This window comes from Amblyraja radiata, chromosome 38 (assembly GCF_010909765.2).
Source record: "Amblyraja radiata isolate CabotCenter1 chromosome 38, sAmbRad1.1.pri, whole genome shotgun sequence".
NCBI classification, from domain to species: domain Eukaryota; kingdom Metazoa; phylum Chordata; class Chondrichthyes; order Rajiformes; family Rajidae; genus Amblyraja; species Amblyraja radiata.
Genome location: NC_045993.1, coordinates 5,981,258 through 6,005,300, shown reverse-complemented (window position 1 = coordinate 6,005,300; position 24,043 = coordinate 5,981,258). Strand labels below are relative to the sequence as shown.

The window sequence follows — 24,043 nt, the reverse complement described above, 5'->3', positions numbered from 1 at the left end:
GAGAAGGGAACTGGATAAAGATCTGAGAAGATGGTCTGGAGATGATATAAAGCATCCAGGAGATGGATTTCTCTATGAAAAGACTAATACAGACATGAAGGTAGACACAAAATGCTGGAGTAAATCAGCGGGTGAGGCAGCATCTCTGGAGAGAAGGAATGGGCGACGTTTCGGGTCGAAATCAGATAATAAAGCTTAATAGGCCTGAAATAATGGAAATAACGTTGGCTCATTGTTTGCTGCTGATGAGAATGGGGGTAGTTCTACATTGGGTGGTCAGTCATTGACAATAGACAATAGGTGCAGGAGTAGGCCATTCGGCCCTTCGAGCCAGCACCGCCATTCAATGTGATCATGGCTGATCATCCCCAATCAGCACCCCGTTCCTGCCTTCTCCCCATATCCCCTGACTCTGCTATTTTTAAAGAGCTCTATCTAGCTCTCTCTTGAAAGCATCCAGAGAACCCGCCTCCACCGCCCTCTGGAATTGCTCTGGAATTGTTTGTGAACAGTTGTGGATAGTGTTGACCAAGACCGAGAGGCAAGATGCTGCACAAGCCCATGTGAAGTAAGGATAGTTAAGCATGCACTAAGTCCCAAATGCATCTTTGTAAAACACATACCCAGAGTCTTCTTCATGCCTTTACAATCCGGAGAGGAATCAGCGGAGGTCTGGAGGTTTGTGACTGTATTTGCTCTCCTACTGTCCACTGTGCTTGGGATCTCCAGGATCCAGGATAAAGGGGTCCCGGTGGGAGGCTGGCGATATCGGGCATATTGCAGAACATCCGTGATCCAACGGACTTCCTTCCAACTATCATCCAATTGCTAGAGTTGAAACAATTCCAGTTTGTTATTATAAATATTGTGGAATAGGGAGAGAAAGGCATCAGGAATGGAGAAGGTGGAAGAGGGACAGAGAGGGTGAGAGACAGAAGAAATGAGGAAAAAGGATTTATGGGAGCAATCAGGAATGACATATTAAGATGGTCTTTATTGCAAGAGGAAATACAAGAGAAGATTACGGAGAGTCGGTTTGTCAAGGAAGACTCTCTCGAACTTCTACAGGTGCACAGTAGAGAGCACGCTGACCGGTTGCATCGTGGCTTGGTACGGAAACTTGAGCGCCCTGGGGAGGAAAAGACTACAAAAAGTAGTAAACACTGCCCAGCCCATCATTGGCTCTGACCTTCCTTCCATCGAGGAGATTTATCGCAGTTGCTGCCTCAAAAAGGCTGGCAGCATCATCAAAGACCCACACCATCCTGGCCACACACTCATCTGCATGCTACCTTCAGGTAGAAGGTACAGGAGCCTGAAGACTGCAACAACCAGGTTCAGGAATAGCTACTTCCCCACAGCCATCAGGCTATTAAACCTGGCTCGGACAAAACTCTGATTATTGGTGGCCCATTATCTGCTATTTGCACTTTATCAGTTTATTTGTTTATGTGTGTATATATTTATATTGTGGTATATAGACACACTGATCTGTTTTGTAGTAAATGCCTACTATGTTCTGTGTGCTAAGCAAAGCAAGAATTTCATTGTCCTATCAGGGACACATGACAATAAACTCACTTGAACTTGAACTTGAACTTGCTCTCACTATCCAAGGAAGGATATACTTGCAAGAGGGAATACAGTGAGGTTGAGCAGACTGAGCCCTAGAATTGGGGGAAGGGTGGGTGGAAGGTTGTCCTATGACGAGAGATTAAACTAACTGAGCCGCAGACTTTTTCCTATAATTTGGGGAAGTGGGTTGTCCTTTGAGGAGACATGAAGCAAACTGAGCATGTACTCTCTGCAATTTAAACAGAGAAGTGGTGATCTCATTGTAAATTCTTACATGGTGGATGCAGGGTTGATGTTTCTACTGGCTGGTGTGTCTGGAACAAAAGCTCACGGTCCCAAAGGAAAGGGTCGGCCATTTTGGACAGATATGAGAAGAAATGTCTTTATCCAGAGGGTGGGGACTCTTTGAAATTCTCCAACTAGAAAAGCTGTGGAGGTGTCGTCAATTAGCACAGTTGAAAGAGAGATCAGCAGATGTTTAGTTATTAAGGGAATCAAAGAAGATGGGGTTAGTGCAGAGAGTGGCAGTGACATGATGACCCTCAGTGGGAGAAAAGATCGAAGGACTGAAAGGCCCACGCCTGCTTCTATATCTTATCAGGGAAGGAGAAGAAGTGTGGGAGGATGGAAGGGTAAGGGAAAAACGATAAATAATAATAATGTATCTTTATTGTCATTGAACAGAGGTACAACGAGATTTGGAATGCAACTTCCATCCGATGTAATAACTTAATTAGCTAAAAATTTAGACACCCAGAGAAACAAGATTTTAAAAAACAGTTAAAGCAGTATAAAGTGCAAATAGGTCTGTGCTGGGTTGATGTGCGACGTGACCATCCGAGGGAGACAGTTCATGGGGGGGGGGGGGGGGGGGGAGGGCACTCAGCAGGACCGGTTTAGAACAGCTATAGCTCTGGGGATGAAGCTATTCCTAAGTCTGGAGGTGCAGGCGTAGAAGGCCTTGTAACGTCTGCCGGATGGTAGAGGTTCGAACAGACTATTGCAAGGGTGTGAGGAGTCTTTATGAATGCTGATGGCCTTCCTGAAGGAAAGTCAATATCATACATCACAGAAGTTGGCATTTTGGCCGACCATGTCTATGCTGACTAGCTGCCTATTGATTTTTATTAGTTATCATGGGCATATTGGCCGAAGGGCCTGCTTCCTTGCTAAATGGCTATATGACTAACCCATTTGCCCATATCATTTATCTTTCCTTCTATGCCATGCTTATTTACGTGCACTACTCTTCAATGTAGTAATTATATTTTGATTCCACCTCCTCCTCTGTCTACACATTCCAGACATCAAATGAGTCAGAGACCATGAGGGAATAAGAGGAAAGATGAATAGACGGGGGGCAAAGGGAGTGGTTCAACAATTTTAAGTCAGTTTCCTACTTTACTATCTGCAATTTACTTTAAGGATGGGCCAGGATATTGAATGCATCTTTACCTGAATAAGGTCTGTCACCTGGCCATGTTTCTCCTTTGCTTCAATCAGTTCCATGTTATCAATGGCTTCCCTCAAAGCTTGTTGAGACAGCAGAGAATCAAGTTCCAATAAAATCGAGGTCTGGCAGTATTGTGCAAAGAGATCTTGTTCATAGGTGCAGAAGTGTACTGCAATGACCAATTGTAAATGCTTAGAATAACACATTCTTCATAAGTATGTACAAATGTATATATTTATATTTATATCATGGTATATGGACACATTTATCTGTTTTGTAGTAAATGCCTACTATTTTTCTGTGTGCTTAAGCAAAGCAAGAATTTCATTGTCATATACAGGGACACATGACAATAAACTCACTTGAACTTGAACTTGAACTTGAAACATGAAATCAATCTGTGTACTCTGACGACATTAAGATTCTTATAACGAGTCTAGTCAAGATAGATACCCATTAGCCTGGATAGTCACTGGGGTGGATAATGTGAGTAGGGGATTGGGGAACAGGAGATCCTTGGTTGTCTGAAGATCCTCGTTTGTAGTTTAAGTAAGTAAGTAAGTAAGTTTCGGAGAAACTCAGCGGGTGCAGCAGCATCTATGGAGCGAAGGAAATAGGAAACGTTGCCTATTTCCTTCGCTCCATAGATGCTGCTGCACCCGCTGAGTTTCTGCAGCATTTTTGTGTACCTTCGATTTTCCACCATCTGCAGTTCCTTCTTAAACACATGGTATTGCTGTCTACTCCTGACAGCTCCACACATGAAGGGAAGTAAAGCCTGTCAGACAAACGGGGGATAGAGAAAAAATGCTGGAGAAACTCAGCGGGTGCAGCAGCATCTATGGAGCGAAGGAAATAGGCAACGTTTCGGGCCAAAACCCTTCTTCAGACTGATGGGGGGTGGCGGGGAGAAGAAAGGAAAAAGGAGGAGGAGGAGCCCGAGAGCTGAGGGATGTTTGGAGCGGGAATCCTTCCAAAGCATAGGGATCTGGTGGGAGTGGGTAGGGGGTGGGATTGCGAAGGGGGTGTGTATTTAGGCCGCCAGGACTTATTCTGTCCCAGGAGGATGGTTGTAGACAATGGCAGGGAGGAAGGAGTGTACGTAGAACATAAAAAACGTACAGTGCAGGAGCAGGCCCTTCGGCCCACAATGCCCGTGCCTAACATGATGCCAAGACTTGGGGATTAAATTAAAACACAAGATTGATGTACCCATGGTCACAAGATACTGAGCCAAAACCCATGATCATTTTATATAAAGACTTTCTGCCCAGCAGGCAGTGTGAAATGTAAAGACTAAAATGTGAGGAGAGTTGAGTTCCACGTACTGGGTGATCAATTATTCAGTTACAGATTGATCATGACAATGGATGACTTGAGGAGCTGACCAGCCTCTTCTTGTTTGTCAGTAATGTGGATAAATTATCAACAGTCATACTCACCAAGTTCGAAGATCTGAAGAGGCAGGGTGAGAAACCCCGAGGGGTGTCCATCCTGACCTGGGGCTGAGCATACATCATCTATTGGAGGAAGCAATAAGAGGAAGGAGACCTTATCTCCAAACTCCAGAACTTCCTGCGTGTACAAGCGAAAATCCACAGCCTGGAGAAAATAAAATACATTTGATTCTTCCTCTCTCTTTAAATAGTTTTGACTGCAGTTGCCAAAACATGAGTTCTACTTCATCCAAAAATTAAAGCTAGAGTTCTCTTTGCGATTTCACTGTGAACCCAGCTTCAAGAGTTGAATGAGACATAGCTGTTATATGAAGTAAGTAACATAATAATCCAGAAACTTAATGTAATATTGGCTCAGCTTTGGAAATAGATTGATGCTGGTGTTCTGCACCGTGAGTCAACACTAGCACGATTGTCCGGAAATTCAACTTGTCCCGATATGACTTTGACATCGGCAGAAGAATGGAGAGAGCAGGGGAGAGACAAGACTTTGCCTTCCATCACAGTGAGGAGGAGATTCACTGTGATGGATGTTCGTGTAAATTGTGTTGGTGTGTCTTGGTTCTTTTTTTGTTGTATGTCAAGGTGATCCAGAGCTGAATGTAGTGCAATGAATGTAAGATGGCGCTCACTACCTATTTTTCCTATATGGAAATTGCAGGATACTGAGTTGGATGATCAGCCATGATCATATTGAATGGCGGTGCAGGCTCGAAGGGCCGAATGGCCTACTCCTGCACCTAATTTCTATGTTTCTAAAATTAGGGTCTATCCTAAACAGAAACCTTAGATGAGCTGGGAGATTCACTTGCTGCGACAGGTCAGATCCAAGGCTTCCTAGAAGGATGATCCTGCACTGCACAGGAAGGTTAAGTATGATCACCACAAGGCTATCTGTAATGCCAAGATCAAATCAGGCTCAATTAATTCAAGCAGATGTCAGGCGACTGTGGCAGGGCCAGAATAACATTAGAGATGATAATCTGCAATTTCCATATAGGGAAAATAGGTAGTGAGCGCCATCTTACATTCATTGCACTACATTCAGCTCTGGATCACCTTGACAATAAGAACATCTATGTCAGGATGCTAATCATTGACTACAGCTCAACCTTCGACCTCATAATACCGAATGAGCTCAGGTACAGGATATTAAGTTGGATGATCAGCCATGATCATATTGAATGGCGGTGCAGGCTCAAAGGGCCGAATGGCCTACTCCTGCACCTATTTTCTATGTTTCTATGTTTCTAATGGGTAATAATGAAATAAGTGGATTGGATGGGATTACTCTCAGACCTGGCATGGATTCAATGGACTGAGTGTCCTCCTTCTGTGTTGTGAGATATTTTGAGGGATATATATAACATGAGGTTACCTGGCTGAGGGATACATCCACTTGCACGAGGAGGTTCTTCACAGCCGTGCGGACTTCCGCTAGGAAATGGCACTGCGGGCTCCCTGCGTTCCCTTCAGTGACGATGGAGTCATTCAGAGACGACACCTTTTGCAGCCACTCCCACTCCTCCCTGCAGAATATTAGAGATATATCATGAGACCTCGCTAGATCCTGTGCTGGTACGGCTGTTTATCTTCATGCATCCTCTAAACAATGCGGCTGAGTGCACAGGGTGAGGGATTTTAGTGATGGCTAGTTTTTACCATCAGGATTGTAATTTCAATGGGCACCCTGAAACATTTCCCACCTGCCAAAGCCTGGGCATTTTCCGGGACCGCTGGGCTCCGCAGGGTGTTGAATGTATCCTCAATAAGGATTGTATCATAGGTGTATAGTAGTTTATTACATGTTTGTATTGTATTATGGTGGTGGGTTCTGGCTTGTTTTATTGTAGTGTAATATTATTTTTTAATAATTGAATAAATTTATATTAAAAAAAAAAAAAAAAAAAAAAAAAAGCCTGGGCATTTTCACTAGGTTATTAGCTTAGCTGCTGCATAGATCACTAAAGTTGTACGATAGGTGAGTAATGCCCCTGTCCCACTTAGGAAACCTGAACGGAAATCTCTGGAGACTTTGCGCCCCACCCAAGGTTTCCGTGCGGTGCCCGGTGGTTGCAGGTGGTTGCCGGAGGTTGCAGGTAGTGGAAGCAGGTAGGGAGATTGACAAAAACCTCCGGGATTCGCACGGAAACCTTGGGTGGGGCGCAAAGTCTCCAGAGGTTTCCGTTCAGGTTTCTTAAGTGGGACAGGGGCATAAGGCATAAAAAAAGCCAACTAATATTTATTTCGCCAGGCAGTGAATTAAGAAGTTATACAAGCAGTACTGAACATTGTTTAGACCACACTGAGATGACTGTGTCAGGGTCAGGTTGTCATTTTGTGAAAGGGGCCTAGAAGGTAGGGTAAACACCAGGAATAGTGTGTGTTATACATACATCAGGATAGGATGAGTCTTTTTCCTTTGAAAAAGGGGCAAATTAATAGAGGACTTCAAAAGGATGAGGTTTGTCAACATGAGCGCTAAGAAAACATTTCCATTTGTGTGGAGAAATTGGAGGTTAAGGATTCAGGTTGTAAGATGGTTACTGAGGATAAGTCAGGGGTAAAGGGGCTGTCCCACTGTACGAGCTAATTCAAGAGTTCTCCCGAGTTTCCCCTTGATTCGAACTCGGAGAATTACGGTAATGGCCGCTCGTAGGTACTCGGGGCTCTCGTGGACATTTTTCAACATGTTGAAAAAAGCTTCACGAGCTCACCGCGTTTCCCGTGTACCTGCCGTTAGCGTTACGAGCCGCTGAGGGACGTCCCCGAGCTCCGACGTGCCCGCTACGTAATTCTACGTGCTTACCACGAGTTTGATTTTTTTCTAAACTCGGGAGAGCTCTTGAATTACCTCGTACAGTGGGACAGGCCCTTAAGATTGCTCGGGTCTGGGAGAAGACTGTCTGCCTGGGAGAAGATTGCCTGAGGCAGTTTGTCCGAAAACCGCTAATTAAAGGCAGGAAGAAATATACACAAAAGTTTATCATCCGACACAGTAAGTGAACAACTATAAGAAAGACAGATAGCAGCAGAAGAACAAGTAGTGTGATAGAACACAGGCAACAACAATTATGGATAAAGAAAGTCATTAAATAGGACTTGGATCATTCAACCACAATGACTCTAGATTTCCCCAGGGAAACATCCATTGCTTCTTAATTGATTCCAATGATTAGATCTCTGTCAGCCTTATCTCTGTCCCTGACCTCTTATCATTCTGTATAAATTCTGTATATTCTGTATTCTGTACATTCTGTATATTAGTCTGTATAAAATGTTCCTGAGAGCAACTGCAGTTACCTTTTACTGATTTGCTGTCGTCTCCTGTCAATAGACAAGGGACAATAGGTGCAGGAGTAGGCTATTTGACCCTCCGAGCCAGCACCGCCATTCAATGTGATCATGGCTGATCATCCCCAATCAGTACCCCGTTCCTGCCTTCTCCCCATATCCCCTGACTCCGCTATTTTTAAGAGCCCTATCTAGCTCTGTCTTGAAAGCATCCAGAGAACCTGCCTCCACCGCCCTCTGAGGCAGAGAATTCCACAGACTCACCACTCTCTGTGAGAAAAAGTGTTTCCTCGTCTCTGTTCTAAATGGCTTACCCCTTATTCTTAAACTGTGTGTGGCCCCTGGTTCTGGACTCCCCCAACATCGGAAACATTCCTGTTATCGGAAACATCGGGAACTGTCCTGTTATCGTGCAGTTAATAGTATTTCCCATAAGATCTTCTTAAATCTCCTGGATAAACGCCTGCTACATAATACTGGAGCAAAACACAAAGTGCTGGAGTAACTCAGCAGGTCAGGCAGTCCCTGTGTTGGGAATGGATAGGTAACGTTTTGGATTGGGACCCTTCTTTAGACCTTCTGAAGAAAGGTCCCGACTTGAAACGTCGCCTTTCTATTCCCTCCACAGATGCTGTCTGATCCACTGAGCTACTCCAGCAATTTGTATTTTCCTCAAGATTCCAGCATCTGCAGTTCATTGTGCTACAAAACACTACACTGTTTGGCCCTACCTCTGGAGATATTAAGGCAAATTGAGTTTATTATCACATGCTTAAGCATACAAGCTATTGTACGTATTAATATGTACAATGAATATCTTGTTTGCAGCACCATCACAGGCACATAGGCTCAGATAGCAACAAAAAACATAATCACATAACCCATTCCATTAACCAACCTGTTTTCTCAACATGTGCATCTAAAGATGCATCATTCCTCCTTCATGCTAAACAGAAACCATCCATATCCTTCATTCCTGGGTGGATGATATTTAACTGGAGCCAAACAGATCTCATTGCCAAACAAAGTGAGTTTCATGCACTCCCAAGAAAATAAATAATTGTACAAAATAACACTAATTTTTCCCCAGGGTTACTGAAAGCCACATCACGGGGATTAATTCTCACTTGCTGGAGATTCCTGGCAAACCTGGAGAGCTGGCATCCCACGAAAGGAGGCTTGGTTGGGAAGCTCTTACCAGTTACTGTCTAATGGGATTGTGGAGCAGTAGTCAGAAACACTTAAGAAAACATAAGTCTCTTGAAGATATGAGACTCGTCTTAGCGGGAAAATCAGAGCAATTTTTAAAGATATGGTCTCCTTTTATTGATTAATTACAAGTATAGTATGGTGCAACACAACTCTGGAATTAAACTGATTCACGAACAGGGTGATGGGTGTGGTGAGAAATGAAGCAGGTATATCAACACAAGGGTCTCTTTTTTTATTTTTATTTATTATTTTTGGTTTTTGTCTTCCTACTCTTCTACAGGCTTTTACTCGTTCACTCCTGGACTGCACTATCTGCTAGTCTAGGGGTTTACACATCACTATTTCTTTCAGTCTGTCTCTTTCTCGCTCTTTCTCTCTTGTTCTACTTTTCTCTTGTTAAATTTAAAATAGAAGATGTACATTAATTATATGTTGTCATACGCCACGGTCTATACTATTGTACACTGCTTCTAATAAAATATATATTTTTTAAAAGAAAGAAAAAAAGAAAAAGAAAAACAAATGTCTTTGAAGACAAAAGAGCCTGTTTAATTGGGAGAGCATCCAGGTTTAGGCTTATTATTAGGTACACAAAATTGCTGGGGAAACTCAGCGGGTGCAGCAGCATCTATGGAGCGAAGGAAATAGGCGACATTTCGGGCCGAAACCCTTCTTCAGACTGATGGGGGGTGGGGGGGGGGAGAAAGAAGGAAAAGGGGGGGAGGAGGAGGAGCCCGAGGGCGGGCGGATGGGAGGGTGGGAGGAGACAGCTAGAGGGTTAAGGAAGGGGAGGAGACAGCAAGGGCTAGCAAAATTGGGAGAATTCAATGTTAATGCCATACGGACGCAAGGTCCCCAGACGGAATATGAGGTGCTGTTCCTCCAATTTCCGCTGTTGCTCACTCTGGCAATGGAGGAGACCCAGGACAGAGAGGTCGGATTGGGAATGGGAGGGGGAGTTGAAGTGCTGAGCCACCGGGAGTTCAGGTAGGTTATTGCGGACTGAGCGGAGGTGTTCGGCGAAACGATCGCCCAACCTACGCTTAGTCTCCCCGATGTAAATCAGCTGACATCTAGAGCAGCGATGCAGTAGATGAGGTTGGAGGAGATACAGGTGAACCTTTGTCGCACCTGGAACGACTGCTTGGGTCCTTGAATGGAGTCGAGGGGGGAGGTGAAGGGACAGGTGTTGCATTTCTTGCGGTTGCAACGGAAAGTGCCCGGGGAGGGGGTGGTGTGGGAGGGAAGGGAAGAATTGATGAGGGAGTTGCGGAGGGAGCGGTCATTGCGGAAGGCAGACATGGGGTTTTTTTGAGGAGGAGAACTTCTTCAAAGTAGGCATACCTTGAGGAGATTTTTTGAGGAGGAGTGTCAGGTGTACAAAGGTACAAAGGTACAAAGGTACAGTGAAATAAATTGTTTTGCATGCTTCCATACAGACCAATGCATAAATACAATTGTCAAACTCAAGTACAACGGGGGAAGATACAGTGTACCGAATCTAGTTCTCACATTATTGTAACACATCAGTTCCACCACGGAACGATACACCCGGCTGGAGTGTGTTTAATCTACAAAATGTGGTACAGTTAATCGCCTGGACTAATCTGAAGCATCCACCAAGATGGAAAAAAGCAGCAGCAACAGCAGCACCCCACCAAGCAACACACCATACTGATTTAAAAATACACTAAGTAACTCAGCGGGTCAGGTAGCATTTCTGGAGAATGTTTCTTCTGCAGTTGTATAGGGCCCTGGTGAGACCACATCTGGAGTATTGTGTCCAGTTTTGGTCTCCTAATTTGAGGAAGGACATCCTTGTGATTGAGGCCGTGCAGCGTAGGTTCACGAGATTGATCCCTGGGATGGCGGGACTGTCATATGAGGAAAGATTGAAAAGACTAGGCTTGTATTCACTGGAGTTTAGAAGGATGAGGGGCAGGATCTTATAGAAACATATAAATTTATAAAAGGACTGGACTAAGCTAGATGCAGGAAAAATGTTCCCAATGTTGGGCGAGTCCAGAACCAGGGGCCACAGTCTTAGAATAACGGGGAGGCCATTTAAGACTGAGGTGAGAAAAAACTTTTTCACCCAGAGAGTTGTGAATTTATGGAATTCCCTGCCACAGAGGGCAGTGGAGGCCAAGTCACTGGATGGATTTAAGAGAGAGTTAGATAGAGCTCTAGGGGCTAGTGGTGTCAAGGGATATGGGGAGAAGGCAGGCACGGGTTATTGATAGGGGACGATCAGCCATGATCACAATGAATGGCGGTGCTGGCTCGAAGGGCCGAATGGCCTCCTCCTGCACCTATTTTCTATGTTTCTACGTTTCTAACATGGATAGGTGATGTTTCGGGTCTGGACCAAGGAGAGTCCCGGCCCCTGAAACATCATTTTTGCATGTCCTTCAGTGATGCTTGCTGATCCTCTGAGTTACTCCAGCACTTTGTGCTTTTTTATTGTAACCACTACCTGCAGTTCCTTGAGTCTTCTTTTTGAAAATGAAGACAATCTTTCACCATCACAGGGACTAAACCCTGCAACTTCCTGAGAAGGTCTTAGAGTTCCCACGATAGACTCACGAGACACTAAGGTAAATGCACGGGCTACTACGTTCTTAAAACGAGTTTAAGTGTTTCAATTTTTAACTTCAGCAGTACATTTTACTCGTGGAAAACTTTAAACATGTTTGAATTTTTCCAAGAGTTAACAAGTTTCACGGGTACCTGCTGTTAGCGCCACGAGTCGCTAAGTTGCGTCCACGAGTTCCGACGTTCCCGCTACGTTAATTGTAACTGATTACCACGAGTTAAATTTGTTTTAAACTCGTGGTACCTCGTGGATCAACTCGCACCGTGAGACAGGGGTTTTAGTCGTTCATGGGGCTTATCGCCACCTCCTCAAGGGCAAGTAAGAAGGGGTAATAAACACTAACCTTGTGGGATCAGTAAAGTGGGATTGAAGGATGAGGGGAGAGAACTGAAAGAGGACACAAAGAGGAAAATTCCAGTATTCCAATTACCTGGACACATTTCTGTTGTTCCGTATCTTGGTGTGACAGAGAATGTTGGGGACCCTGTAAGGAACGAGGACTTTAATCTGGTCCACAGAGCTGCAGAGTTTGAGGTAGCCGAGGTAGAGTCCGGCAGGCAAGCTCCGCCTGCTCCGCTGGTGGTACTCTAGCTTGTCCTGGAGAGGAAACATGAAGAGTCATCATGGCTGGGTCCGTGACATGCGGCATGCCTCACACCATACTATCATTTGTGTGTTCGAGCGGAGATGGAGGTTGGAGCGGCAAAGCTGGCAGTGCGGCTGCCTCATAACTCCCAACAACCTGGCTTTGATCCTCTGTTGTCAATAAGATGAATCAACTGTTGTCAAGTGTCCCTTGTAAGTTTGCAAGTGGTAGCGTCTGGGAGGAATTGATAGTAAAGTTGGGAGACTAAAGTTTGACGTTCAGGGCTGACTTGGTGTGCTGTAGACCCCCGTTGTGGTGGTATGTGACTCTATTTTATCCTGACAGGGAAGGTAGGAGTTCCTTCTGGAACTGTGGAAACACCAAGTGATTAAAAGATAAGAGTTGCAATTGATCTGCTCAGTCCTGCTTGGCTGATTAAGTTAATATTGATCTGAACAAGGATGGGCTCATTACTCTTCCATTCCCTGTCAATGATGGCCCAGGGCCCAAACATTCCATGGGAGTGAGGAATCTGTACCCACACATACACTGACGGTGAAAGACGTATCCAATTCCAATAGAGGAGAGGGCCTGTCCCACTTTCCCGAGTTAGTCACGAATTCCCCAGAGTTATTCACGAATTCTCCCGAGATTTCAAACTCGCAGAATGTTCGTAACGAGTCCGTAGGAGTCTGTGGATATATCGTAGCGGCTCGTTATGCCAGCAGTAGGTAATTCGGGCCGTTTTTTCAGCATGATGAAAAATGTCCACGAGTAAAAAAAATAGCCCAGAGTACCGACGGCTGGCATAACGAGCCGCTACGATATATCCACGGACTCCTACGGACTCGTTACGAACATTCTGCGAGTTTGAAAACTCAGAGAACTGGTGAATAACTGGGGAATGTGGAGCAGGCCCTTAAGGAATCTATACTCAATTTGTTCTATGGATGTGAGAATCCCACACATTCCCAGAGACAGTGGGGGTAATAATGAATGTGGTGAGAAGCAATGAGCAATATATGGTGAGGGAGATGGCAGGTGAAGTGGGGAACAATGAGGAGTGTGATGGGGAGTGTAATGGAGGGACCATGAAGAATATTATAAGTGAGGGATTCATTGAGAGGGAGTTGAGAAGTATATTGATAAAACTATGATTTATTCAGCAAAGCAACCAGCAGGGATATTGTGGGAGAATAATGAAGGTCACTAAGTGGGGAAGAAGGATATATATAGTAATGCCCCTGTCCCACTTAGGAAACCTGAACGGAAACCTCTGGAGACTTTGCGCCCCACCCAAGGTTTCCGTGCGGTTCCCGGAGGTTGCAGGTGGTTGCCGGAGGTTGCAGGTAGTGGAAGCAGGTAGGGAGACTGACAAAAACCTCCGGGAACCGCACGGAAACCTTGGGTTGGGCGCAAAGTCTCCAGAGGTTTCCGTTCAGGTTTCCTAAGTGGGACAGGGGCATACGGGGGGAGTGATGGAATAGAGTGAGGCAGTAGACAGAGTTTGTGAGACTTTTCCAAATCTGACCCTTTCCAAGTACCTTCATGGTCATGAGCAGTATGTCCAGTGCGGTGAGACAGTCAAGGGCAGACACGGATTTCCGATAGTTGTGAAGCTTGGACAGTGGGATCCACCGGACACTGTCCAGTGCTTGCGACGGCAGCAGCTCCTTGACCGTGAGGATCAAAACATTACCCAGCTTGTCCTTGATGGGCTCAAAGTGCACCTGGCCCAGGTCTTGTGTCCCCAGCATGCTCTAAAGAAAAGAATGGCACAACGTCAGCTCGTCTCCATTCACCTTTGCAGTTTCTCCTGCCTTCTGCCTTATAAAATAACTTCTCTGGTAGACAAAAGTGCCGGAGAAACTCAGCGGGTGCAGCAGCATCTATGGAGCGAAGGAAATAGGCAACGTTTCAGGCCGAAACGTTGCTTATTTCCGCTCCATAGATGCTGCTGCACCCGCTGAGTTTCTCCAGCACTTTTGTCCACCTTCGATTTTCCAGCATCTGCAGTTCCTTCTTAAATTCCTTTGATCTCTTCTTTTTCCACTTTCTTTGTAACCTATAACTTGTTTTATCTCTATATTTTCCCAGTTCTGATGAAAAAACATTGACCTAAAAAGTGAACTATTGCTGCTTGACTGGCTGAGCATTTCCAGCCCTTTCTCCTTACACCTTACATTCCCTTATCTTTGTTTCGTCCTCTCCCCCGATTCAGCCTGAAGAAGGGTCTCGACCCGAAATGTCTCTCCAGAGACGCTGCCTGTTCCCGCTGAGTTACTCCAGCACTTTGGGTCTATCTTCGGTTTAAACCAGCATCAGTAGTTTCCTTCGCTCCATAGATGCTGCTGCACCCGCTGAGTTTCTCCAGCACTTTTGTCTACCATCAGTAGTTCCTTTCCACACCAATTTCAAAATTCAAGGGTTCACAATGACGACTGCAGTTCTGCTGAGTGACACCAGATGGTGCTACAAAATCATGGGAACCACAGACAAATTGTAAAGTTCGGATAAAAATAGTAATACATTTATTTAAAAGCCGAATCGCTGACGTTTATAGAAGAGGGAGTACAGAGAAGGTTCACCAGACTGATTCCTGGGATGTCAGGACTTTCATATGAAGAAAGACTGGATAGACTCGGCTTGTACTCGCTAGAATTTAGAAGATTGAGGGGGGATCTCATAGAAACTTACAAAATTCTTAAGGGGTTGGACAGGCTAGATGCAGGAAGATTGTTCCCGATGTTGGGGAAGTCCAGAACTAGGGGTCACAGTTTAAGGATAAGGGGGAAGTCTTTTAGGACCGAGATGAGAAAAAAAATTTCACACAGAGAGTGGTGAATCTGTGGAATTCTCTGCCACAGAAGGTAGTTGAGGCCAGTTCATTGGCTATATTTAAGAGGGAGTTAGATGTGGCCCTTGTGGCTAAAGGGATCAGGGGGTATGGAGAGAAGGCAGGTACAGGATACTGAGTTGGATGATCAGCCATGATCATATTGAATGGCGGTGCAGGCTCGAAGGGCCGAATGGCCTACTCCTGCAGCTATTTTCTGTGTTTCTATGTTCATCCTATAGCACAGGTTTTGTAGCATTACCCAAAATTAATGATGTAAAATTAAGTCATGAAAATTAAAAAACTCCAGACTTTGAAAATCTGAAATAACCAGAAAATGCTGATAACACTCAGCAGGTCAGGCAGCATTTGTGGAGGAAAACAGAGTTGATGTTTCGGGTCCGAAACCCTTTGTTAGAACTGGGAAAGTGAAAATAAGTTTAGTCTTCAGTTGCAGATAAGTAGGGGAGGGTCGGGACGTTGGTGGAACAAAGGGTGAGACCAAATGAGGTAATGTGTAGTCGGAAGCAGACTTTATTTTTTGGTTTGCGTTTAGTTTAGTTGAGAGATACAACGTGGAAACAGCCACCGAGTTCATGCCGACCAGTGGTCACCCATACACTAGTTAACATTAGAAACATAGAAAATAGTTGCAGGAGGAGGCCATTCGGCCCTTCGAGCCAGCACCGCCATTCATTGTGATAATTTGGATATTGTGCCCTGAACACGCGTGTCCAGTTCAGGGCAGCACTTATCCTGATACTAATCACTCATTGTACTTCGCTCCAGACTCCAGTCAGAGAAACAACCTTTCACACTGCTCCTTGTTTTTATTTCTCTCGGCCAATGTTTTATACATGTTGCTGCAACCTCTTTCATTTCCTTGGTTTCAATCTTTATGATAACATTGAATATGATTCGATCTTCATCATCACATTATGATAACATCAATCTTTATGGTAACATTAACCTTTTCATTTTTTTAACAGCTTTCTAAAGTCCTTAAACATCAGGTTAACCACATTTCCCTCATCAACATTCTCTGTTGCTTCATCAAAAAGATTTATTGTTAGATAAAGATGATTTTTTAATAAAGGGGCTGTCCCACTATACGAGTTTACCCAAGGGCTTGCCCGAGTTAAAAAAACAAAAAACTCTTGGTAAGTACGTAGAATGTACGTAGCGGGTACGTAACGCTAACGGCAGGTTAGCTCGGGAAACGCGGTAAGCTCGTGAAGTTTTTTCAACTTTGAGAAATGTCCACGAGAGCCCCGAGTACCTACGAGCGGCTATTACCGTAATTCTCCGAGTTCGAATCAGGGGAAACTCGGGAGAACTCTTGAATTACCTCGTACAGTGGGACAGCCCCTTAAATCCACTCCTCTCCAACAGTACAAATATAATCTGCTAGAGGAACTCAGCGGGTCAGGCAGCATCTATGGAGGGAAATGGACAGACTAGTTTTAGGTCAGGACCCTTCTTAGGCTGCTGACGTTTTGGGTTGGGACTCTTCTTCAGATCTAAATCCAACCTAAGATATTGTTTGTCCATTTTCCTGATTCTGGCGGCTGTCCGAGAGCAGTCTGCATATTCTCCCAGTGACGCAAGGATTTCCCCAGTGTGCTCCATTTTTCCCACATCAGAAAGTGCTGCAGATTGGTAGGTTAATTGGCCACAATAAGCACATGAAAGGGCATGTTACTAGAAAATATGCCTGCGTTCTTTAAGAGATAATGATATCCGATTGCTGTGGGATGTTACACGACCACAGGCTTTTTCCAGATTGGATCTGATTTGCCCTTTAAAACCCGATAAGATAGAACGATTACTAAAAGTGGAGGGAAAGAGAAAACTAATTCTGCTGATCATGGGATTTTTGAATTTAATAATGTTATGGGAGCTCGTTCGTATGAATGGGAATTCGTAACTCAGGCACGGCCTGTAGACTCTACTCCCATTCAAGCAACATCCAGGTATTGAAATCACCGCAATCTGCTCACACCCAGGCTATGCTGCTACATCCTCTCCTATCCCATGTACCCAAGGTTTATCTCTTGTATTTATTTTTATTTAGCGAATGCAAAGTCCTTTAGCCAAGCAGTTGCCTCTTGATCTGCTGTATGAAGGGTGACAAGTCCTTGTACAACACATTATATGCTCATAATTCATAGATTTCGGTTAGCTGAGGTTTCAAGCCAATACATAAGCCTGGTTGGTAGTTGGGGGCTGAGGTAGACAAAAGTGCTGGAGAAACTCAGCGGGTGCGGCAGCATCTATGGAGCGAAGGAAATAGGCGACGTTTCGTGCCGAAATCCTTCTTCACACTGAACAGACTGAAGTTAGCCACAGTCTAATGAGTGGTAGAACAGGTTTAATTTCTCCATTGTCCTTCATTTATCTCAGATGCCATCTGAAATGTGTGCGGTTTGCACATTCTCCTTCTGACCGATGGACTTTGTGTGGATGCTCCAGCTTCCTCCCGCATCTTAAAGATGTGCGGATCGGTACATTATTGGGCCACTGTAAATTGCCCAAGTGTAGGTGGGATGGGTACGTGGGGACTATGGGGTTGCAGTGGAAATTGATGGAAACAATGGATTATTCTGCAAACTTGCAGAGACTAGATGGGCCAACTGGCCCTCTTCCATGTTGTAAGGAAGTGGTCATTTGACAAAAAACTGACCTGTACTTGATTACCCGTTTAAGAAAGAACTGCAGATGCTGGAAAAATTGAAGGTAGACAAAAATGCTGGAGAAACTCAGTGGGTGAGGCAGCATCTATGGGGCGAAGGAATAGGCGACGTTTCGGGTCAACCCGAAACGTCGCCTATTCCTTCGCTCCATAGATGCTGCCTCACCCGCTGAGTTTCTCCAGCATTTTTGTCTACCTTTGTACTTGATTACCTTGTATATTTCCAAACACCCAATCACAGCTACCTCATATTAATTACAGGAGTTCATAGTCAATCCTAGTCAACAAAAGAGAATGATATTTTTATTCAGGATGTCCAAAAGGGCAGAAAATGAAAGTCCTTGCTTCTCTGGTAAGATCCTGATGCTGGGGAGGTGCTGCTTTCAACTCGAGCCCAGAACCAGGGGCCACAGTCTTAGAATAAAGGGGAGGTCATTTAAGACTGAGGTGAGAAAAAACTTTTGCACCCAGAGAGTTGTGAATTTGTGGAATTCCCTGCAGTGGAGGCCAAATCACTGGATGGATTTAATAGAGAGTTAGATAGAGCTCTAGGGGCTAGTGGAAGGAATCAAGGGATATGGGGAGAAGGCAGGCACGGGTTATTGATTGGGGGCGATCAGCCATGATCACAATGAATTGTTAAGGGTTTGGACACGCTAGAGGCAGGAAACATGCTCCCGATGTTGGGGGAGTCCACAACCAGGGCCACAGTTTAGGAATAAGAAGTAAGCCATTTAGAACGGAGACAAGAAAACACTTTTTCTCACAGAGAGTCTGTGGAATTCTCTGCCTCAGAGGGCGGTGGAGGCAGGTTCTCTGGATGCTTTCAAGAGAGAGCTAGATAGGACTCTTAAAAATAGCAGAGTTAGGGGATATGGGGAGAAGGCAGGAACGGGGTACTGATTGGGGATGATCAGCCATGATCACATTGAATGGCGGTGCTGGCTCGAAGGGCCAAATGGCCTACTCCTGCACCTATTGTCTATTGTCTATTATCTATTGAATGGCGGTGCTGGCTCAAAGGGCCTAATGGCCTCCTCCTGCACCTATTTTCTATGTTTCTATGAGTGAAGATGCCACATACCTGGAGCTGCGACACTGCTACTAACATCTTCTGCCTGGTCTGCAGGACCGAGGAGGAGGAAGAGAGTGTGGAATTCATTCCCTGCTGCAGCCACTGGATGTCCTTCCACATACAGGAGAGCTGGAAGGAGAGAAACAAAAGCACAATTGCCGTCAATTCACCATCAGGAAGAGCAAACAACTGGCCACAGCCCTCCCACAACTCCGTCCTCTCACCACTGGCTCCACACCTCACGATGGCCTCCCTCCGAGGTGCGACAGATGGTTCACATTCTCAACGATCTATTGAATCATAGAAATTTGCAGCATGGAAGGAGTAGATTCTGCATAGATATGGTAGACAGTCACCCCTTTCCCCCCCCCCCCCCAGGGTTGGAATGTCAAAGACTAGGGGGAATAGCTTTAAGGTGAGAGTGACAAAGTTGAAGCAGTTATGATAGGGGCAGATAAGAGGCTAATGGATAGGCACATGGATGTGCGGGGAATGGAGAGACATGGATTACATGGAGGGAGAGGAGATTAGTTTTACTTGGTATCATGTTCGGCATGAACACGATGGGTCGAAGGGCCTGTTCCATGTGCTTATTGTGTTAATGCTGAAGAAAATACATGTCCCAGTTTTCTATGTGTGGCCCCTGCAGGCCACGACTCTTCAAGTGGTCAACTGTTTCAATGTGATGGGGAGTTTGGCCACTGTCATCCTTTCAGGCAGTGAGTTCCAGACACCACTACCAGTTGAGTGCAATATTTTTTTTTGCTTGACTTCTATCAGATCCTTCCACCAATTATTCCTGGTTGCTGGCCACAGGTTGCAGACACCTGGTTGCTGACATCTCTCCTGAGAGAAATAGATCAATTCTGTTTCACCTACTCATATTGTGTGGGAAGTAACTGCAGGCACTGGTTTAACCCGAAGATAGACACAAAATGCTGGAGTAATTCAGCGGGACAGGCAGCATCTCTGGAGGGAAGGAATGTCAAGTCAAGTCACTTTTATTTCTATAGCACATTTAAAAAACTACTCTCGTTGACCAAAGTGCTTTACATTGGTGGAGGTACTAACGTTATACAACAGAGGTTCATGGATTAAATACATACATCACTACATACATATAGCCCTCGCTAAGAGGATGTCAAGAAAGGCTTGGGAGTAGAGATGAGATTTAAGTCTTGACTTAAAGGAGTCGATGGAGGGGGCAGTTCTGATGGGAAGAGGGATGCTGCTGTTCCACAGTCTAGGATCTGCAACCGCAAAGGTTATGCCTAGACTGTGGGATGTTCAGTAACCCCAAGTCGGCCGATCTGAGGGACCTGGATGGAGGTGGTGTGGTGGGTAAGCAGACTTTTGATGTAGGTGGGGGCAAGCCCATTAAGGGCTTTGTAGACATAAAGGAGGACCTTGAAATTTATTCGTGGGTGACGTTTCGGGTAGAGACCCTTCTTCAGACCTACTCATATTATTTGCCTCACATAAATGTTCCCATAGTCACCTTTGCTTAAAATAAAATAATCCCGCCTGGCCAAGACCTCTTCACGACAAGTATTCTACTCTGCATCCTGTCAAGAGCTATCACATATCACCAGTAGTGTAGTGACCAGGAACTGCACCCTAGCTCCGGCTGCCTTCTAACTGCTGTTCCAACAAGCCTCCCTGTTTTTATAATCAATGCCTCAGCCAATAAAGGCAAATGTTCCAGATGCTATCTCACCAGGGTCCTTTATAATTGAAGGAAGAAGCTCCGCTCTTGTATTCAAATCCTCTTTCAATAAAGGCCAACTTATTCTTTGCTTTCTTAATTGTTGCTGCAGCTGCAAGCAACTGACATTCTGATCTTTTGAGATTGTACAAGCAATTATCAAAAAGTAATTCATTCATTTACAAGGACAATCGGGTGTCTCTGAACAGCAACACATTTCAAACTCTCAGCCGTTTGTAAAAATGCTCCACCTTTCTATTTTTACGAGTAGAGCTGACCTCTTCGATACCTTCCATCTGCCATGTCCTCGCCCATTCAGTTTGACTGGCTTGAAGTTCATTTGAAGGTCTCTGTATCCTCCTCACAACACGAACTGGCTCCCTACTTAGTTATCATCAGCACACCTGGATATAGCATTATTGGTGTCCTCAACCCAATCATCGATACAGATTGTCCAAGCAGCTTGGAACCCCAGCACCAATCCTCGCAGCACTCCATTCATCACAACCCCCAACTTGAAAATGAACGATTTATTCCTATTCTTTACTTTTCATCCATTTTCTGATCCTCAATCCAATGATTGTGTGCAGTTCTGGTTGCCCCATTGCAGGAAGCATGTAGAAAGATAGAAACATAGAAAATAGGTGCAGGAGTAGGCCATTCGGCCCTTCGAGCCTTCAACGCCATTCAATATGATCATGGCTGATCATCCAAATCAATATCCCATACCTGCCTTCTCTCCATACCCCCTGATACCTTTAGCCACAAGGGCCACATCTAACTCCCTCTTAAATCTAGCCAATGAACTGGCCTCAACTACCTTCTGTGGCAGAGACTTCCACAGATTCACCACTCTCTGTGTAAAAAATGATTTTCTCATCTCGGTCCTAAAAGACTTCCCCTTTATCCTTAAACTGTGACCCCTTGTTCTGGACTTCCCCAATATCGGGAATAATCTTCCTGCATCTAGCCTGTCCAACCCCTTAAGAATTTTGTAAGTTTCTATAAGATCCCCCCTCAATCTTCTAAATTCTAGCGAGTACAAGCCGAGTCTATCCAGTCTTTCTTCATATGAAAGTCCTGCCATCCCAGGAATCAGTCTGGTGAACCTTCTCTGTACTCCCTCTATGGCAAGCATGTAAAGGCTTTGTAGAGGGCGCGCAGCAGCAGAGGTTTACCAGAATGCTGCCTGGATTTGACAGTATTAGATATAGGGAGAGGTTAAACAAACTTAGATTCTCTGTAACATCTGAGTTTAAGGAGAGACCTGACAGAAAGGTATAAAATTGTGAGAGGTATAGATAGCGTAGACAATCAGATCCTTTATCCTTTATCAAGGTCTAGAGGGCGTTGCATTAAGGTGAGGGAACAGGGTTTAAAGGAAGACAAATGTGCTGGAGAAACTCAGTGGGTGCAGCAGCATCTATGGAGCGAAGGAAATAGGCAACATTTCGGGCCGAAACCCTTCTTCAGACTGAAGGGTTTAAAGGAGATGTGCGTGGCATGTTTTATTATACAGAGAGTGGTGGATGCCCGCTATGCGCTGCCATGGGTAGTGGCGGAGGCAGACATGATAATGATGTTTCAGAGGCTTTCAGATGGACACATGGATATGTAGGGAATGAAGATATGTGGATTATATGTTGTAGAGAATATTCATTTAATTTGGCATCATGATGGTCATTGAGAATGTGAGCTGAAGAGCCTGTTCCTGTGGTGTCTGTAATCCATCCCAGAATATCATCCAACTCCCATGTGATCGAATTTTACAATGGTTACATGCCATGTCTGTGTGGAGTTTGCAGGTTCTCCATGTGACCTCGTGGGTTTCCTCCGGGTGCTCTGGCTTATCCCCACATTCCAAAACGAGTGGGCTAATAGGCTAATTGGCCACTGTAAATTGTCCCCGGTGTGTGGGAGGGAGGGAGGATGGAAGGGGAAAAGTTGATGGGACTTAGAAGTAAGTACAATACATTGGCACAAAAATTATGTTAACATATTACATTCTCTGTACAACTTCCTTTTCTTCTTCTTTTTTTTTAATGAGAGAAGTGAGAAAAGAGAGAGGAAAAAGAGGTTGTGAAAAGTGAAGGATAGACTAGTGAACGTGAGTGAAAAACAGATTAAAAAAATAGTGAAAAAAAGGAATAAGTGAAGAAGGAAAGCAGGAGGAAGATTATTCATTCGCCACAAGGAGATGAATTTTTTATATTCTGAATCTTCTTTCACCCAAACCTGAAACTTTTAGTTTTCATGATACTATGTCACCACATGAATCCAATAAATCAACAAATGGGGACCAACTCATTAAGAATTGGTCTTGTTAGTCTATTAGGAGGAGTCTCATTTCTTCCAAATGTGCTGTGTCCAGCATATTACTGATCCACATTTTAAATGTTGGTATATTAGCATTTTTGCAAAATGTGGGGAGAATTAAATGCTGTTTACTGCAATTGGGTGTTTGTTGAATGGCTGCGATCCTGTCGGCCTATTTCCGTGCTACAACACAGAACAATCCTGCCATTAGGTAACTCCTCGTACTTGACCGATTGCCTCAACCAAGCACGATTTAAAATGAGTGAGTGCTGGGAGTGACACTGCCTGCAGCACACAGATCCAGAGTAACCTCACATTCTACAACTGTCTCATGTCCCACAGTCTTGATAGATCACCTATCCTTCTAATTATGATCATTTATTCTTTGCATTAATATATTTCTAGAACTGACAGAATCAGTGACATCTAGATTATAAATGAGTGTACAGATGAAATGTAATTTGAAATTAATAATTTATTTACCATCTAGTTATTTATTCATTCACTTCATTATTCATTTTAAATCGACGGATTGTTTTGTAGTTGAAAATGGCGTGTGGGTAGTATGTTAATGCAGTGCTCTCAGCCCAATGGGCACCACGGTGGGGCAGCGGTAGAGTTGCTGCCTTACAGCGCTTGCGGCACCAGAACCTGGGTTCGATCACAACTACGGCTGCTGTCTGTACGGAGTTTGTACGTTCTGCCCGTGACCTGCGTGGGTTTTCTCCGAGATCTTCGGTTTCCTCCCACACTCCAAAGACGTACAGGTTTGTAGGTTAATTGGCTTGGTATAAATGTAAATTGTCCCTAGTGTGTATGTGTATTAAAATAAAAGTAGTAAACACTGCCCAGTCCATCATCGGCTCTAGCCTCCCGACCATCGAGGGGATCTATCGCAGTCGCTGCCTCAAAAAGGCTGGCAGCATCGTCAAGGACCCACACCATCCTGGCCACACACTCATCTCCCCGCTACCTTCAGGTAGAAGGTACAGGAGCCTGAAGACTGCAATGTCCAGGTTCAGGAATAGCTCCTTCCCCACAGCCATTAGGCTATTAAACTCAACTCAAACAAAACTCTGAACATTCATAGCCCATTATCTGTTTATTTGCACTTTATCTGTTTATTTATTCATGTGTGTATATATTTATACAATGGTACATGGACACACTGATCTGTTCTGTATTCATGCCTACTATATTCTGTTGTGCTGAAGCAAAGCAAGAATTTAATTGTCCTATCTGGGAC

General features: G+C 44.6%; 1 protein-coding gene across 1 annotated transcript in view; it reads right to left on the bottom strand.

The window, feature by feature from the left end:
• LOC116966924 (ankyrin repeat and fibronectin type-III domain-containing protein 1-like) overlaps nucleotides 1-24,043 on the bottom strand; it is an 86,288-nt gene that overhangs the window by 2,893 nt on the left and 59,352 nt on the right. Inside the window, 7 exon segments of the mRNA XM_033013304.1 lie at nucleotides 624-828; nucleotides 3,031-3,197; nucleotides 4,471-4,630; nucleotides 5,864-6,014; nucleotides 12,018-12,184; nucleotides 13,718-13,933; nucleotides 18,786-18,905. Coding sequence (XP_032869195.1) covers nucleotides 624-828; nucleotides 3,031-3,197; nucleotides 4,471-4,630; nucleotides 5,864-6,014; nucleotides 12,018-12,184; nucleotides 13,718-13,933; nucleotides 18,786-18,905 — 1,186 coding nt within the window.